The 14724-nt window shown below is 36.6% G+C and overlaps 1 protein-coding gene and 1 pseudogene across 4 annotated transcripts in view; both read left to right on the top strand.

Moving 5' to 3' along the window:
• CHIC2 (cysteine rich hydrophobic domain 2) overlaps window positions 1–14724 on the top strand; it is a 78247-nt gene that overhangs the window by 12297 nt on the left and 51226 nt on the right. The window contains exons 3-4 of one of the 4 annotated variants that reach the window (XM_078068631.1): window positions 9730–9782; window positions 9908–9979. In XM_078068631.1, the coding sequence (XP_077924757.1) occupies window positions 9730–9782; window positions 9908–9979 (125 nt within the window). Of the gene's footprint in view, window positions 1–9727; window positions 9783–9907; window positions 10064–14724 lie in introns of all 4 variants that reach the window. The other 3 variants (XM_078068632.1, XM_078068629.1, XM_036119683.2) reach the window with 3 other exon arrangements.
• LOC118552930 (U4 spliceosomal RNA) lies at window positions 2240–2368 on the top strand (annotated as a pseudogene).

Raw genomic sequence — 14724 nt, 5'->3', positions numbered from 1 at the left:
TGTCAGAGAGAGAGAGAGAGCACAAGCAGGGGGAGCGTCAGGCAGAAGGAGAAGCAGGCTTCCCGCCAAGCAAGGACCCCAATGGGGGGACTCAATCCCAGGACCCTGAGATCATGACCTGAGCCAAAGGCAGATGGTTAACCGACTCAGCCCCCCAGGCATCCCTCCTTTTTCTTTTTTTAAAAAAAATCCTTTTTCGGGGCGCCTGGGTGGCTCAGTCGGTTAAGCATCTGCCTTCAGCTCAGGTAATGATCCTGGAGTCCCAGGATCCAGCCCTGCTCCGGCTCCCTGCTCAGCAGAGAGTCTGCTTCTCCCTCCCTCCCTCTGCCCCTCACCCCACTCTAGTCTGCTTCTCTCTCTACTCCTTACCCCGCTTGTGCTCTCTCTCAAATAAATAAGTAAAATCTTTTAAAAAAATCCTTCTTCTAATTATAATGAAAAACAAAGATTATTTAAAAACTGGGAAATAGTATGTCTCAGTGAGGCAGAAAATAAACTGTCTATGATCACCAAGAGACTAAAGTCATTTAATATTTTGGTGTATTTGTTTCTCATCCTTATTAAATTTTTCTTTCTAGGAATTTTTTTTAAAGATTTATTTATTTATTTTAGAGAGCAAGCGAGAGTGAGCGGGGGTGGGAGGGTGGGGGGAGGAGCAGAGGGAGAGGGATAAGCAGACTTTTTGGTGAGCACAGGGCTCAATCCCACAACCCCGAGATCACCACCTGAGCTGAAATCAAGAGTTGGACACTTAACTGACTGAGCCACCCAGGAGCCCCCGTTTAGTTTAAAATAGCAATATATGTTACAGGGACTTTAGAAAACATGGAAATATAGAAAATGAAATACTACCCATAAGCTTATTGCCTATGATTAACCACGATTAATATTTTGGTGGATTAACTTTTTAAATTTTTCTCTACATATATATAAATATTCTTATTAAAAAATCGAGACCATACTTATTTTGTATTCTGTATTTTTCATTTAATATATTGGGAACATATGCCAGTATCATTATGAGTTCTTAAAGTATGAAATATAAGGCTCTATTAGATGGCAAAGAACAGAATCACTCAGGGGACCTTAAGCAGTGGAAGTTTATTATAAGAATGCATGGACACTAAGGAAGACAGGAAGCTTTGCCATTGTACAACCAGGCTTCAAGGAGCCTAGGATGATACTGTTTTTGGATATAGTGCAGTCTGGTTATGAAGTTATTCTGTTATTTTTCTCAGCTGCTTGTGTCCTTTGCTCCCCGATCTAGTGGTCTGTCACGGTGACTTACCTACTTCCAGTTCCAGCTTTTTCTGTTGCAATGTGAACTGGCTGCCTGCTTTTCCCCTCTGTCTCATAGTGTCTGCTTACTATTGGTTTCAGCTTATTCTTTACTTCTACTTATTCATGGCTTTACTGTATCTCGGCTTTAGCTTAAGTTTTGTGTTATCAACTATTGTCTCCTATTTAGATACCTCAAGAAAGAGGATCAGATTGAGTTAGTTAATGTTGTAAGTTGGGTGGGGTTGTTGGGCCTTGCCATCCCATATGCTGCTAGCCAGCCCAGGGATTAGCTATTCTTAGATAAGAAGCCCATTTGTGGTCTAACTCACCAGAGTATAGGGGAGCTCCTAGTCAGGCACTCAGTAACAGGCTACTCTCCAATATACTTGGTTTTGAGTTGTACAGTGTCTTTTCAAATTGATGTATTATAATTAATATAATTGTAGGACATTTCTGTAACTGAGAAGAAAAATAAACACAAAACAAGTTGAAGGAAATTCTTGCAGTTCTGTATTTAAAAGGTAAAATTCATCATGAGAGCAAAACATAATTCCACTCAAAATAACAATGCATTAGTGAATTATAAAAGGCATTAATAGGAGGAGATACGTGGCACGTGGAAGAATTAAAAATGAAGTAAAAAGGACTGGCGATTGTATGGGCTTGAATTGTAGAAAAGGTTGAAATACATTAGAAAAACTATTGATTAGTGAAACCAAACTCCCTGTTTATTTATGATAAATTACCTAATTAATAACAAATAATAGATTCATATAGAGAGGATTATGATGATGGTATTGTGTATTATAAAATGCTTTTAAAATATTTATTTAGCAACTACTGTACATCTGAAAATTAGATCTTAAGAAATAGCAAATAAAATGTGTTAATCCTCCCTTACCAAAATAACACTGTAGAAGACTTGATTATTCGTTAACATATCTGTGCCAACTGTAACTGTTTTCTTCTGTGGCAGTATCGTAGCCAATGAGGTTTATCCGAGGCGCGATTATTGCTAGTTGATCCATTTCTAGAAGTAGAATTGACCCAGTAGTACCTGGGTCAAAAGGTATGAATATTTTTTTGACTCTTATATATTATCAAATTGTACTTTGAAAGTTTCTGTTAATTTGTAAGTTCTTTTTCTTTACAGTTGAGATTACAGTGTATGTGCAGTTTTTTCTTTTTTACTTAATAGTATAACATGTATTTCCTGTGTTATTGGTTTGCAAACTTCATTTTTTTAAAGATTTATTTATTTATTTATTTGAGAGAGAGATTATTTTCTTGGCTAGATTCCTGACAGAAAAATTACTATAACAAAGGTCTAAATATTTGTAAGCCAAATTGATTTCTGGAATGGTTGTAATAATTAAAAGTTCCACTGACAGTGCGTGATATTTTCCATTGTAAGACCTCTTGCCAAATTTTTTTTTTTTAAGATTTTATTTATTTATTTGACAGAAAGAGACACAGCGAGAGAGGGAACACAAGCGGGGGAGTGGGAGCGGGAGAAACAGGGTTCCCGCAGAGCAGGGAGCCCGATGTGGGGCTCCATCCCAGGACCCTGGGATCATGACCTGAGCCGAAGGCAGATGCTTAACAACTGAGCCACCCAGGCGCCCCTCTTGCCAAATATTTTTTAGTTTTATTTATAGATTAATCTTTGTAGATAACTGAATTAAGATTCCACCCACCTTGAATCATATCTTTTGAAATTATTAAGTGCTACTTGCAGCTTTTTGGATTAATACAATGTTAGATTATTAGGTCTGAAGGGAGTTCAGCTTCCTACCCTTTGCTCTTCTTTCAGGCATATCAAATTGTCATTTTATACGATAAAATTTGGCTTTTTTGGTCCTGTCCAGGGCTAATTGTACTTTGATTTAGAATAAAGGAAGTTATTTTTTGCCATATTTAAAAACTTTAAACTTGTAGAGCATAATAGAAAAAACTAAGTAATTTATAATGTCAAATTAAGGTGAAACATGTATCTCATTTTCATTGCTAACAGACCCCACTTCCTGCCAAACTTAAAAAACAAACCAAAACAAAACACTCCCCAAAACTGGAACTAAGGTAGTATCAAAACTAAGTAACCTATGTCACATCAAAACATTTAAGATGATATTTTGCAGTTACATTAACAAATATGAAGTGTGCCTTTTCTTATACATTTAATAAAATAAGATGATCTTAAAACTTCATCTGTATTTCTTTGGTTGGCCTAGAATTAAACAAACAAAAGCTCTCTCAATAAAATAAATCTTTTAAAAAAATGAAGTTTGCAAACTAATAACATAGGAGATACATATACTATACAAAAAGTCTGGCAGAAATCAAAGACATTGCACAGGAGTTATTTGCTGTATCCTGTGCCAAATAAAACATTCCCCACTCTAATACTCAAGCTCTTTGCTGGGAGAAAGCCTGCTCTAAGAAGGACGACTTGCTGAAAAGAGTTGTTTTCAACTACTCTGTTGAGTGGTCTCATCAGTAAAGAAATGTAGATTAAAGTCTGGATTGTAGTAGTTTGAATAATGAATGAAAGGTGAGATAAAGATAGTTAATGTGAGGACTCTTTCAGGATACTGGATGAAAAAGGAAAAGAGGTGGATGCTGTCATACATTAAGGGAGAAGAAAATAGAGGTTCAGATTCTCAGACTGGGTAGACTTATGCAAGTTTGTAGGCTATGTGTAAGGAGCCCAAAGAGAGGGAGCAATACAGTGGATTGCAGAGGAGACTGGAGGAGATACAACCAGGAGCAAATGGTTAGCTTTTGGGAAGCTTGCCTCCATTGAGAAAGATGGTAAATACACTGAAGACATAGGTAAATCTAATTGGGATGAAGACAAGGTCTAAACTGTCCTTAGAGAGTAGGAAGGTGTAGAGAAAAGAGTTAACATAGCAGGCTCCAGGCTGCTGCCCTTAGAAATACTTGTTTGCAGTGTTGGCTCTTGGCTGGTGTCTGGGCACTTAGACTTTAGGAGGGTCCCCAGTATTCCCAAAATTGATAGGAAGGGTTCATTGAGCCTAAACTGTTTTGAACAAACAATGTGGTTTATATCAAACACCTGCTTTCCTTCTGGGAATCTGGAATTTTGGTATACTAAGTAGAGGGTGCATGTTTACCAGTTCCTGATAAAAGCCTTGGGCACTGAGTGTCTAATGAGCATTCCTGGTAGACAGTATTGTATACATGTTGTCAAAACTAGTTGCTGCAGGCATTAAGCACATCCTTGTGTCTTCACTGAGAAGAAACTCTTAAAAGTTTGCTCTTGGTTTCCTCTGGAATTTTCCCTATGTGCCTTTTCCTTTTGCTGATTTTGCTTTGTGTCCTTTTGCTGTGGGTACAACTATATACTGAGTCAGGTGAGTCCTCCTAGTGAATCATCAAACCTGAGGGTAGTTTTGTGGACCTCTAGCACAGAGGGAGTGACCTGGAAGGCTGAAAATGATGGTTGAGTTTTGGAACAGTGTGATAGAAACAGAAAGCATGGGCATCAGAGGAAGAGAGAACAATGGTGTGAAAATTTGCAGTGAAGAGTTAGTGGAGTGTAGACATATTTTCTGTTTTGGAAATTGATTATTCAGCAAGTATTTATTGAGTATTTATTTATCAGGCATTGGGCCAGACGTTTGGGGTATAAAGATAATTAAGATACCATACCTTCCCATAAACAACTCATTATTTATCAGAGTAGGGAGTTAGGCTTGTAAACATATTATAATAAGTGTGATAAGGACTGCACAAGAGAGAATGTAGTCAGGTATTACGCAAACATGGAAGATGGAGTCTGGAAAGTGGACTTCAGGGAATGAGCTATAATTGAGAATTTCTAGGAAAGAGTGTCATTCTAAGAATTTTGGTTACTCTGAAGAAGAAAAAAAAAGTTTTTTTTAAAGGGAAAATATAAGGAGGTATCCAGGTAGTAGATCAACAGATTAGGGGTACCAAAGTTAAATATTAAAAGGAATTTGGAAGGGAAGTGATCTATTGGGAAATGGAGATTCTTTTTTTTTTTTTTAAGATTTTATTTATTTGAGAGAGCATGAGTGGGGAGGGGCAGAAGGGAGGGAAAAAGAATCAAGTAGACTCCACACTAAGTGTGGAGCCTGACGCGTGGCGGATCCTAGGAACCTGAGATCATGACCTGAGCGGAAATCAAGAGTTGGACGCTTAACTGGCTTGAGCCACCCAGGCACCCCGGGAAAGGGAGATTCTGAATTAGATAAAGATGAGAGTGCAGGGTAACAGATTGGAGTGGCTTACACTTTGAGTTATAGCTATAGAATTGTAGGAATGAGGTGACAGTGAAATGGAAGAAGGTGGGAGAGGTGTAAAAGAAGCCTGTTTGAAGATTCCATTTAGATTTAGGTGTAAATTTGCTGTTTCTCTACAAAGCTTTACTAGGTATATTACATGAACTTTGAAAACTACCTCAAATTACATAAAAGCAAAATTGGCCTTGTACATGCTTTCTTTTTAAATTTTTAAAAAAGCGATACAAGTCTTCTATTGTAGGATCTTGTTATCATGAAGTATTACGTAGAAGATGTTCAGTGGTTGTGATTTGAATGAATTCTCTTTTCTTCAAGTACTGGTAGACTTGAAAACTTGTAATAGGTAAGAGTAAAATAGGGTAAGTTTAATGTATTTTGTCATATTTGTCATTCTTGGAAAAAAGTTTCAATCTTTTATCATTTCTGAAGCCATGAGTGTTTTAACCATAATTGAGGAAAGGGTCTATTAGGTAATAGGCATAGATGTAGATATAGCACACGTCTACATGTCTCCATTTTCTTTTATACCATCTAATGGATTGACAGTAGGTTTTGAATGGTAAGTGAGATAACTGTTGGTAGCACTTTGTCAGTGCTTACTTTCTTCTTTTCTTCTTCTCTCCCTCTCCTACTTCTCCCTCCCCACTTTTCCTTACATTTTTCCTTCTCCTGCTTTTATTGCTTGTATGTACCCTGGAGACCTGTTAAAATTAACAGCCATTGCTCATCTCCACCAGTAACATTCAAAGCTAGAAAAAAAAAAAAACTATTAAAATAATATGCTTTGAGTTAGTTTTTAAGGTATAGGCGGTAGCTCAAATATTTTTAAATGAATCATTTTTTTCTTTTGTTTATGTAGTGCTGGTTAGTTAACTTTCAGTCTCTTATTATTTTTTTATTTTTTATTTATTTTTAAAAAATTTTTAAAGATTTTATTAGAGAGAGAGAGAGCACGAGGGGGGGGAGGGGTAGAGGGAGAGGGAGAAGCAGACTCCCTGATGGGCAGGGAACCCGATGTGGGGCTCCATCCTGGGACCCTGGGATCATGACCTGAGCTGAAGGCAGACGCTTAACTGACTGAGCCACCCAGGTGCCCTGTTGTTTAGAGATTTTAAAAAAGAAAGCAGAGTACAGTTGGGGTTCACTCCTATGGGCTGGGGAGACTTCAAGGACTTTAAGCACAGCATTATCTTGACACTTGTTCCAGGTATTCTTGTTCAGTGGGTGGGAAATGCGAGCAAGGAAATGGAAAAATCATTAGCACCAAGTTAATGGCTGGTAGAAAAGCTAAGCACTTTCGTATAGTGATAATCTTGTCACTGGGTAATCTTTCTTGGGACACTTTTTGGGGGGGTGAGATGAAGGAAGAGGAAGGTTTACTATCTGTTCCTAAGATCAACTTAACAAAAAAGTATGACTCAAGAGGAACTGAGTGAATGTACTTGGAACTATAAATTCTTACTCTGAAGAATAACTAGCCTGACTTAAAAGGAGCCCTGACCTGCAGGAACAACAGGGCAATTAATTAGCTGGTTGTGCTCCCTGGGTAAAGAATTGCATGGCCAATAAGGAAATATTCAGGCTCTAGAAAGAAAGGAAATTAGGGTTTAAGCTCATCCTGGACTGCTCCCTCCAACTTAGCATATTACATGGCAGCAAACTATAGGTATTCAATAAAATAATTTAATCCGTGTTAAATGTCTTAATGGCTGGGATGAAAGGGGAAGACTTTTCTATTTAGGAGACTTGGAGGGGGGCTCCTGGGTGGGTTAGTTAAGTGTCGGACTCTTCTTTTTGGCTCAGGTCATGATTTCAGGGTCGTGAGATGGAGCCCCAGGTTGGACTTTGCGCTGGGCATGGACCCTGCTTAAGATTCTTTCCCTCTGCCCTTCCCCCGCTTTGCGTGCCTGTGCTCTCTCTCTCTAAAAAAAACAAAAACAAAAAACAAAGACTTGGAGGTATCTGGTTGTTGCTTTTCTAAAAAATTTCAAAGATAGTTGGAAGGAGATGGTTAATTGCAATAATAAACATGGTTGAGGTGCGCCTGGGTGGCTCAGTTGGTTAAATGTCTGCCTTCGGCTTAGGTCATGATCCCAGGGTCCTGGGATTGAGTCCCACATCGGGCTCCCTGCTCAGCAGGGAGCCTGCTTCTCCCTCACCCTCTGCCCTTCCCCCTTCCTCCCCACCCCTTCCCCCCCACTCATGCTCGCGGTCTCTCTCTCTCAAATAAATAAGTTCTTTAAAAAAATAAACATGGTTGAAATGGAGATGATTCATAGAGAAAACCTTCAGACCAATGGAGATAATACTTGAGGAGATGGAAATTTATAATTTATACTCAATAAACATTTGTTGATTGTCCTCTTCCCTAAGGGAAATGGATGAAAAGGAGATACATTATCTAGAGACCTCACTGAGAGCTATCACCTAGCATTTCACATCTTTTCCTCATTTCAGGAGTTTTGAGGTTGGAAGTGAGTTATCTCTTGGGGCAAGTAGAACCATATTGCAGTGAGGCATATAGACAGAAAATGAATTTAATTGAGTCTGTCAGTCTTAGAATGGCATTAATGCCAGAATTATGTAGAAAAATAACAGTTGCAGGTACATGTTTAGTATGAAAAGAACTTTGGCTTGGACTTAGGTAGTTGCATTGTAATCTTTTCCATAAATAGTATCCATTATTTATGAAGACAGATTAATGTCATTCAGTGCTATAAAATAATGTATAAAATTACTTAAGATGGTGATAAAATGGTCTCCAATGCCACCATCCACATGTAGGGAAGTCTAGATAGTGATGTAGACCACAACCTGGCCACTGAAGTGTTTTGTTTGCCTTGCACAGTATTTTAAAGATGGGAAAGTTTACATAGAAATCTGGTTTCCCAACTCCTCTTAGAGAAAGAAAATCATACAATCTCTCAGACGTGGGCCTGCATTCTAATATGATAGTAATCAGCTGAATCTGACCCATGACGCCCCCTCCCCCCCATTCTGTATACCCTCCACTTGGCCAGTCTCCACCATTCCTTACTGCTTTCACACAGCCCATGTTAATTCGATTTCCCTGTTTAGCTGTACTGATGGTTGAGTTAAAAACCCCTGACCTGGCCAGCTGTTTGAGGCAGAGTATCTCAGAAGATCCCTCTTACTAGTGTAGACTACCTAAAGTGCAGTACAGTGTATTTATAAGGGTTGTTAAGACAGTGAATCTTAAGGGTTCTCATCATAGAAAAAAAATTTGTTAACTATGTGAGGAGATGGATGTTAACCAAACTTATCATGGTAATCATTTCACAATATAGACATGTATCAAATCATTACGTTGTATACCTTAAACTAATACAGTGTTATATGTCAAGTATATCTCAATAAAACTGAAAACAATTTTGGCTTCAGGATCCAACAAAAGTCATATTTAAATATCTCAGTTTTTATTTCTAGGTGCAATCTGCCATTACCAATGTGTTCATGAGTATTTTATTCTTTCCTAATAACTTACACAAAGAAATAGTCAAGTGCCCAATCAATCCTTATGATTTTTGCAGACATTTAAAAGCTTAAAGATACTAAAATGTACTACCTCAGTTCCATTTCTTTCCCCAAAGAATAGCAAGTGTTGTATTACTTGTAAGTTTAAGTAGGCAGGCAGCTATCACATTGCTCTAGGTGTTTTTTTTTAGCATTTTCTGGCTGTAACAACAGTGTGGATATGCTGGCCTCAGAAAATGCTGACTGATCAACTTGCATTCTTAGACATGCTCCTGCTTTTTTGAGTGTTAACACGTGCTTTTGACCTAAAGAATAATCCATAGCAGAGATCGTAGCTTTCTAGTACTTAGTTGGAAGAATCTCAGTAATTTTTACAAATTAGATAATTGTGTTGTTTTCTATTACATTAATATTTTGCTTACAAACAGAGCCCCAAAGAAGTCATTTCTTTTCTGTATTCTCAGCCTCTTATACAAAAGTTTTGATTCAGCTGCTAAGATTTCTTGTTACATTTCATAAATTGCTGATTACAGTGTGTCTCAAACTTCCATTGTTACTCTGTGTATCAAGTTGCGCATCTATTTACTTGACCTTTGATTAAGTTAAATGGCTTTTTCTCAACAATGACATGTAATAACATATTTTTCTCCTTTTTTTAAAAATAGATTTGGACTGAGCAACAAATTTGAATCAGAATTCCCTTCTTCATTAACTGGAAAAGTGAGTGTCTGTCATTTACTTAGGTACTATTTTTTCCTAACAAATTATAGAAATAATTATGCAAATGAGACATGTTTATTGACATTAATATTATGGTATTGTTATTTCTTAAAATTTTTCTTTAGGTAGCTCCTGAAGAATTTAAAGCCAGCATCAACAGAGTTAACAGTTGTCTTAAGAAGAACCTTCCTGTTAATGTACGTTGGCTACTTTGTGGCTGCCTTTGTTGCTGCTGCACATTAGGTTGCAGTATGTGGCCAGTTATTTGCCTCAGTAAAAGAGTAAGTTGAATTAATATATTTTAATTTAAATTTAGAAGTAGACAAGCAAGTCTTGCATTTATTTAGTTTTTATTTTTTGTATTGAGTGAGTCACACCATGACGAATACTATAAAAAATGATCTGGTCCAGTAGAGGAGTGATTAAGTAAAATTATGGTATGTCCACATGCTATTATATTAAATTTAATTATAAATTTCATCCATAATTTTTATGATCTAAGAAATTACCCAAGAGTAGAATAGAATACAGCATTCTCTCTGTATATACATTTATGGTGGTATAGCATAGTGATTGAGAATGCTGGGTTCAGGTCTACCACTTATCTCTGTGACTCTAGGCAGGTTTCCTAACCTCTGTCATCTCTAGTTGACTTATCTGTAAAATGGCACTATTCACCTACCTGCTTGAGTAGGATTGTTTTAAGTATAAAGTGAAATAGTGTATATAAAGTTATTAGCTAAATAGCTCAAATAACTAATAGACATTGACTAATAGCATTAGTACTAATACATAAGGTCATACCCATAGAAGAAATAACATGGTTACAATGTTCATTTCTGGTTGGTAAGATTATGGGGAATTCTGGTTTCTTTTTAAGAAATTTTTTCTTTTGTATTTTACAAGTTTTCTGAGATGAGTACATAGTGATTCTGTATGGCAAATTGTTATAGATGGAACACATTACATTTTTGTGTAAGTTTTAAAAAATTATGGTAGCTATATGTATAAAAATGAAATACTTTTGAAACTGAATGAATGGTTTGTGTGGCTACATTTCATTTTGTCCTCAAATAATGATAGGAAATATGGAAAAGCAAATTCTGTTTGTCCCTTGATTTCTGTTGTAAAATAAGCAATGTATTACTACTGAAAAAAAATTTTAACTGATACATTTTATTGATAAGAAGAAGATAATGCCTTTGTAATAGAATTGATTTTGTAATATTTACTGTAATATTTGTAATATTTGTAATATTTTTCTCCAAGAATATTTCTTCTTTTTTTCCCCTGTATTTCTGACCAGATCATCTTCAGACCACATATTTTTAAAAAATTTTTTTTTTAATTTTCATTTGTCACTTGATCCACAATTGAATTTGCAGCTCTTGGAGTTTGGATTCTCTCACTACCTCCTACTCTTTGGGCTTTTTCATTGTTTAAATGACTGCTATCTCAGGGCACCTGGGTGGCTCAGTTGGTTAAGCATCTGCCTTCGGCTCAGGTCATGATCTTGGGGTCCGGGGATCGAACCCTGAGTTGGGCTCCCTGCTCAGCAGGGAGCCTGCTTCTCCCTCTGCCCCTCCCCTCTACTTGTGCTCTCTCTCTCTCAAGAAAATAAATAAAATCTTTAAAAAAAATAAATAACTGCTGTATCCCACTTGGTTGGCAGTTTGCTGTTACTTAACCCAAGGAATCAAGAATTTTATTTTAGAAATCTGTGTAATCTAGTTTTTTTGAGGTTTTGAGATCTTTTGTTTTTTACTTTTTTTTTTTTTGAAGATTTATGTATTTATTTGTTTATTTAGAGAGTGAGCAGGGGGAGCGGCAGAGGGAGAGGGAAAGCGAGAATCTCAAGCAAACTCCCCACTAAGCACAGAGCCCAATGTGGGACTTGATCCCACGACCCTGAGATCATGACCTGAGCTAAAATCGAGTCTGATGCTTAACCAACTGAGCCACCCAGGCGCCCCTGTTTTTTACTTTTTAAATGAGAAAACAAGATATTGCAATGTGTGCACAGCGTAGGATTTAGAAAATAAAACTCAACTTCTTACTCTTCTCCATGCATTTTTAGCAACATATGATAATTTTTCAGATGATTTCATTAAATTCCTTTTTATTTGAGTCATAGGATAGATCGATTTTCTTAGGCTATTCTCATCTATAGTTTTGGAAAGTACATTTTATATAACAATGCAGTATTCAGTCTGAGGTCTCTCTTTGTATGTATATGATTTAATTTTATATGGACTTTACTATCTAGTGAGTGCAAACAAGTATGATTACAGTTTAAATAAAAAGCTGTGCATTTCCGTGTCTTGGGTGTAAACTATTATATACCCATGGAGAGAGTGACACTTCATGCATGTATGAGGGTGTTAGAGACCCTCAAAAAAGTGGTGCTGTGTATGATGGGAGCAGGATCATTTAGAGCAGGGATTTTTAACTTTTTATTTGTCATGGATCCTTTTGGTGTTCCAGGGAGGTCTATGAACCCTCTCTTGGAATAATGTTTTATTTGTATTTTAAAAGGTATAATGTATTTTAAATGTATGAAATGAAGAACACGAGATTATAAAGGAAACCAATTATATGAAATAAACTTATCAAAGTACTAAAGCTCCTCAATTAGGGGCGCCTTGGGTGGCTCAGTAGATTGAGCATCTGCCTTCAGCTCAGGTCATGATCTTAGGGTCCTGGGATCGAGCCCCACCTGGGACTCCCTGCTCATCGGGGAGTCTACTTCTCCCTCTCCTCCCTGTCCCTCTGCTCTCTCTCCATCTCTCGCTCTTTCTCAAATAAATTAAAAAAATCTTAAAAAGACGCCTCAAATACATTATTTATAAATGTTTATTAATGCATACAAAATAAGATAGCAAAGAATCAATGGTAATATGATGTGATAGGAAAAATCTGATTTCTATGAGTGATAGAGATACAGGTCCTGTTTAGTCTACCACAGTTAGTTGTATACATTCATAATCTAAGGGAACTATACCACATTTCAATTAGAGGTTAGTGAAAATAAAGATGTTTCATCCACTTTCATGGATTCCTAGAATTTTGTCTAGGTATTCCATGTTAAGAATAAGAACCCTTGATTGAGAGGTACTAGTATAAATAAAGGCTAAAACCCTACCTGATTGTTAGCCTCTGAACCTTTCCTTTGCCCTCATTTGTGATGTGGAATATGGTTAGAATTGTCTCAGATATTTAAGACAAATCAGGACCAAAGGCATACCAAAGTATCAGCTGAGCATTTTCACCTTCATGACATTATTCAATAATTTGGGTAACTAGATTTCTTCCTTAATTTTGAAATCCATCTCCAGCTGAGTGTCCCTTTTTATGAACTGACCTTGTTCTGGAGACATTGTTTTTAAATCGGTATTATTATTGTTGATCCTTATAAATTGCCTTTCCTTTTTTAAAAAAATTGTTATGAGCTATTTTTGAAAATTATTTACTATACAGCAAAATTCACTATTTTTGGTGTATAGTTTTATGATTTTTGACAAATGCGTACAGTTGTGTAATTATCACCACAACCAAGATATATTACTGTTCTCTCCAAAAACACATTTACTTGTGCTGTCTCTTTGTAGTTATATTCTTTTCAGCTCTTAAACCCTGACAACCACTGATCTGTTGCTATCCTTACAGTTTTGCCTTTTCTAGCTTGTTATATAAATGGAATTATACAGTATATGTAGCCTTTTGAATCTAGCTTTTTTCATTTAGTTAATGCATTTGAGATTCATCTATTTTGTTGCATGTATCAATAGTTTATTTCTTTTTTTTTTTTTTTTTTGCTGAGTAGTATTCCATTGTATGGATGTATCATAATTTGTTTATCCACTTTCCAACTGAAGGACATTGTGTGGTTTCCAGTTTTGGTGATTTTGAATAAAGATGCTATATATGGGGGTGCCTGGATGGCTCAGTCATTAACGTCTGCCTTTGGCTCGGGTCATGGTCCCAGAGTCCTGGGATCGAGCCCCACATCGGGCTACCTGCTCAGTGGGGAGTCTGCTTCTCCCTCTCCTGCTGCTGCTACTCCCCCTGCTTGTGCTCTGTCTCTCTCTGTCAAATAAATAAAATCTTTATTAAAAAAAAGATGCAATAAATATTCACATGTATGTTTTTCTGTGAACATAAGTTTTTACTTTTAGGAGTCAGGTTGCTGGATCCTATAGTAACTGTACGGTTAATTTTATAGGAAACTTCTGGATTGTTTTCCCAAGTGGCTCTACCATTACATTCCAGCCAACAACATATGAGAGTGCCAGTTGTTCAGCATCTTTGCCAGGACTTGGTATTGTTAGTTTAAGAAATTTTAGTCATTCTGATAGATGTGGTGGTATCTCATTCTGGTTTTAATTCACATTATCCTCATGACTAATGGTATTGAGCACCTTGCCATTTGTAAAACCTCTTTGTTAGAGTTTATTCAAATATTTTGCCCATTTTTAAATAGTAATTTCTTATTGTTGAGTTTTGAGGGTTCTTTATATGTTCTGAATATAAGTCCCTTGTCAGGTTTATAACCAAATATATTTTTCCGGTCTGTAGCTTGTCTTTTTATTCTCTTAATGTCTTTGGCAAAGCAAAATTTGATTTTGATGAAGTCTGATTTATCAGTTTTTAAGAAATGGATTGTGTGTTTGGTGTTATATCTAAGGATTCTTTGCCTGAAGCAAGGTCACAGACTTTTTCTCCTATGATCTCTTCTGCATTTTACTTTCAGATCTATGACCCATTTTGAGTCAGTTTTTGTATAGGTGTGAGGCACAGGTCAGAGTTCATTTTTTTGCATAGGGCAATGGGTTTTCTAGCACCATGTGTTGAAAAGACTGTTTTTTCCTCATTAAATTGCCATTGTACATTGACAAAAATCAGTCGACCATATTTATGTGGATCTATTTCTAAACTCTGTTCT

Source organism: Halichoerus grypus, chromosome 3 (assembly GCF_964656455.1).
Source record: "Halichoerus grypus chromosome 3, mHalGry1.hap1.1, whole genome shotgun sequence".
Classification (NCBI taxonomy): domain Eukaryota; kingdom Metazoa; phylum Chordata; class Mammalia; order Carnivora; family Phocidae; genus Halichoerus; species Halichoerus grypus.
Note: the sequence above shows the minus strand (reverse complement) of the source record. Positions and strands in the feature narration are given on the sequence as shown.